This window comes from Diadema antillarum, unplaced genomic scaffold (assembly GCF_040938485.1).
Source record: "Diadema antillarum isolate AM-2024a unplaced genomic scaffold, OU_Dant_1.0 seq00002034_RagTag, whole genome shotgun sequence".
NCBI lineage: Eukaryota > Metazoa > Echinodermata > Echinoidea > Diadematoida > Diadematidae > Diadema > Diadema antillarum.
The window spans coordinates 16,602-19,796 of NW_027272686.1; the positions used below are offsets into that span (position 1 = coordinate 16,602).

A 3,195-nucleotide genomic window follows, 5' to 3' on the forward strand; every position below is an offset into this window, starting at 1 on the left:
CTCTTCCCAGTGGATGCGTGGAAATCTCCTGCACCGGTGATAATGAGATCGGTAGGACGACCGCCACACAGACTTACTGTACGAAAAGTTGCGGTAAGAGGACATTTTCAATTTTGAATGCTCCTATGAAATACACAAAGTTTCTATCAGACTCAATATCCATCAGGGATTTTTCAATACTTGATAGAGTCATCATATATACTGTAAGCTTTGGCTAAGGAACACTTGTAATTCAATGACGGTTATCCTCACTATTGGGAGATTTAGAACTATTATACGTGTAAGTGTCACTCTTCTACTGCCATTACAAGGATTTCAAATAAAACCAGCATAGACTAATTGGATAATTTTGATTCTATTGCGAGTATCACTCCTCTGACAAGTAGTGAAACGTAATTCCTTCTATCATTGTCACTGCACGTCTTTAACTTCCACAGAAACCAATGGCGAGCCTCCAGCAGCTGATATCTTGTCGATCAAGACTTCGGAGTTCTTGGACAAAGACCGGCAGATGAATCTGCTAATCCTGTGCAGAGCGAACCTGAGCGACCAGCCGTACCCGTACCTCCATTCCTATTCAATTGGAGTTGATGGGACCATCCTGTCCAACGCGAGTTGGACCTCAGCCGTCTTGCGACCACGCCCAAACAGTTGTATTAATGTCACGTGTTCCGCAACTAATGGCGTCGGAATTACTTCCACATTGGCAAAGCACTGTCCGAGGGGTGAGCATCAGGAAATCAAAAAGTACCTCTCTCCCGTCGTCTCCACGGCCTTGATTAATAGAATTATTTTCTCTGTAGAAATCCTTTGCGAGACATGTTCTTGTAAATTTTGAAAATCATTTTGCAATTATTGTCTGGAGTAATTCGAGACTTTAGGGATTGGTGGAAAAACTCAAAATATCTGATAATTGCCGTTCATTAGGTTTAATTTCTGCCCAGTAATATGGACTTTTCCCCTTTCATTAATGTTAATATATTACAAACAACTAAACAATGTTTGTAATTGATGAAGGCTTCCTTTCACAACAAAATATGTTACAGGATTTCATTGTTCTGCTTTAGCGCTTTACCCGAAGTAAGAATTGTTTGACGTATACATAACTAAGGATCCAGCCCTACAGAAACTGTTCATAGTCATTATTACTTAATTAAGGAAACACTTCTTCATGTCTCCTTAATTACGTAATAATGTTTGTTTGATTTTTTTTTCACTTTATTAAGTTCTTTCCAATTGCCTGCTTTAGCGCTGGAATCGTGAAGTGCACACTTCCAACACATTATGTCCATAAAGCCGGATCCATGTATATGTTTAAAACAATACATTATGTTATAAGGCCTCCGCAACTTTTGTTAAGTTTTTGTACTACATCCCATGTACATCTCTTTCCATTCCTCAGACCCACCTGCGCCTAACATCATTTCTATCAAGGTAGAAGAAGACAAGGATGAGTGGGGAACGAGTCTCAATATCTCGTGTCACGTGGATCCGATCGACCAACCGTTTCCACCGATTGGTGTCTTCGAAATCACAGCTGATGGAGACATTTTGTCAAGAACAAACGCATCTGCAACGAACATGGAAGGTCAACCCAACCGGTGTATCGATATATCGTGTACCGGTATCAATCAATTCGGGGAGACGGTTTCTACGTGGAACTACTGCCCACTGAGAACAGGTAGATGTCTTATAGCTTCTGATAATAATAGAAAGGATAATAGATGATATTTCTTATTTGACTGAGAGTTCATGTTTAAATGCTTTTATAATATTCCGGCTTTTTGGTTTCTTTGTTATGTTTTGCTTAGGTAAGTTTTATAGGCTTGTTATGGGTGGAGATAAGACAACTAATGAGAAAACAAATGGCTTGTTTAATTTCACATATTCTTTTAAGTGAGATTATTTCATGGACATAATATTATGTACTTTTTTGTTTTGACTGAACTTGTTGAGAAAAGGTTTGTTCTGCTTTTGGATGAAGACAAATACATTGTATCTTCTCTCATAGGTCAAGCGCCCCCAGCGAGGAACATCCTCTCCATCGAGACCCAGGAGATCAATGCGGAAGGAAGCCAGGTCATTCTCATTATTATGTGTCACATCAGTCTTCAAGACCAGCCGTTCCCACACCTTCACACTTACACCATCGGAGTCGACAACACCACGATCTCCTCGTCCAGCTGCGCCTCGGCTCTCATCAGACCACGTCCAGGCAACAGGTGCATCAATGTCACGTGCTCTGGGACTAACGGGATTGGTTGGACCTACACAAGTGCTGAACACTGTCCAACTTTGGGCTCGGATAAAGGTATTAAAGTCAGCGCGAGATACTCCGATGATGATTCAAAGTTCTAGTTCCAATTTTGAAATTATTTTCATTACCATCAAATAAACAGAGAAAATTATATACAATGCTTAAAGCAGAACACATTTGTAATAATTGCAAAATACGTAAAGAAGTCATGGAGTGTTTTCATAAACTCTAAATCTATCAAATCAATTTGACTCGATTTTGTAAGACATGTTCTAAGAGTTAAATTCACTTGAAAGCAGGAATCAGTGGGAGTGTGTGTGTGCGTGTGTGTGTGTGTTTGTCAGTTGTAGTTAACTCCTAAGAAACACTCAAAGACGGTGTCAAACTTATACATTATTGCATCCTGTAGGTGATAAGACCAATGTTTTGTATGTAAGTGGACAAGAAATCTGGGGTCTTACAGTCTGGACGCAGAGTGAAATTTCCCCATGACATCTTTGTAGTTCTTTTTCCGTTCTGTCGAAGTAATTTTCACTCACTTGATATCTGGTCCTGCCTTACTACAGGTCCAATTGCTGGTCTTCGTCGAGGATTTCTTCAGCAGCCGTCGACCACGTACGCCTTGCTCGTCGCCGTGTTCTTCCTGTCGTCATTGACATGTGCGACAGTAATAGTCAAGAGAAGAGAGGCCACTGTATTTTGAAAATAAAACGCCTTGTAATACCTTCCATTGCATCTGCTGAATAAAGCTGAACCTTAGTCTTCAATCTGGCTTTCTTAATCATGACAGGGATAACCCTGTTTTGTTTTTGTTTTGTTTTTTGGTCTGTGATAGGATACTTTTTAGTTTTACTTCCTGTTCTTTTTTAAACACTACATCTGCGTCTTGTTTTGATCCTTCTTATTATTAAACCACAGATATTCATTTCATTTAAGAC

The 3,195-nt window shown here is 39.8% G+C and overlaps 1 protein-coding gene across 1 annotated transcript; it reads left to right on the forward strand.

The window, feature by feature from the left end:
- Positions 1–511: 511 nt before the first annotated feature.
- LOC139713691 (uncharacterized) lies at positions 512–2,960 on the forward strand. The gene is made up of 4 exons (XM_071625397.1): positions 512–653; positions 1,403–1,681; positions 2,012–2,311; positions 2,824–2,960. Exons 1-4 carry the CDS (start codon positions 512–514, stop codon positions 2,958–2,960), a joined length of 858 nt encoding a protein of 285 aa, XP_071481498.1.
- Positions 2,961–3,195: the final 235 nt, after the last annotated feature.

What these genes read in the sequence shown, in the direction of transcription:
- LOC139713691 (XM_071625397.1), top strand. Translation starts at nt 512, where the DNA reads ATGAATCTGCTAATCCTGTGCAGAGCGAACCTGAGCGACCAGCCGTAC. An exon ending in GCGACCACGCCCAAACAGTT is followed by an intron (nt 654 to 1,402) that starts GTATTAATGTCA and finishes TCCATTCCTCAG; the next exon opens with ACCCACCTGCGCCTAACATC. An exon ending in CTACTGCCCACTGAGAACAG is followed by an intron (nt 1,682 to 2,011) that starts GTAGATGTCTTA and finishes CTTCTCTCATAG; the next exon opens with GTCAAGCGCCCCCAGCGAGG.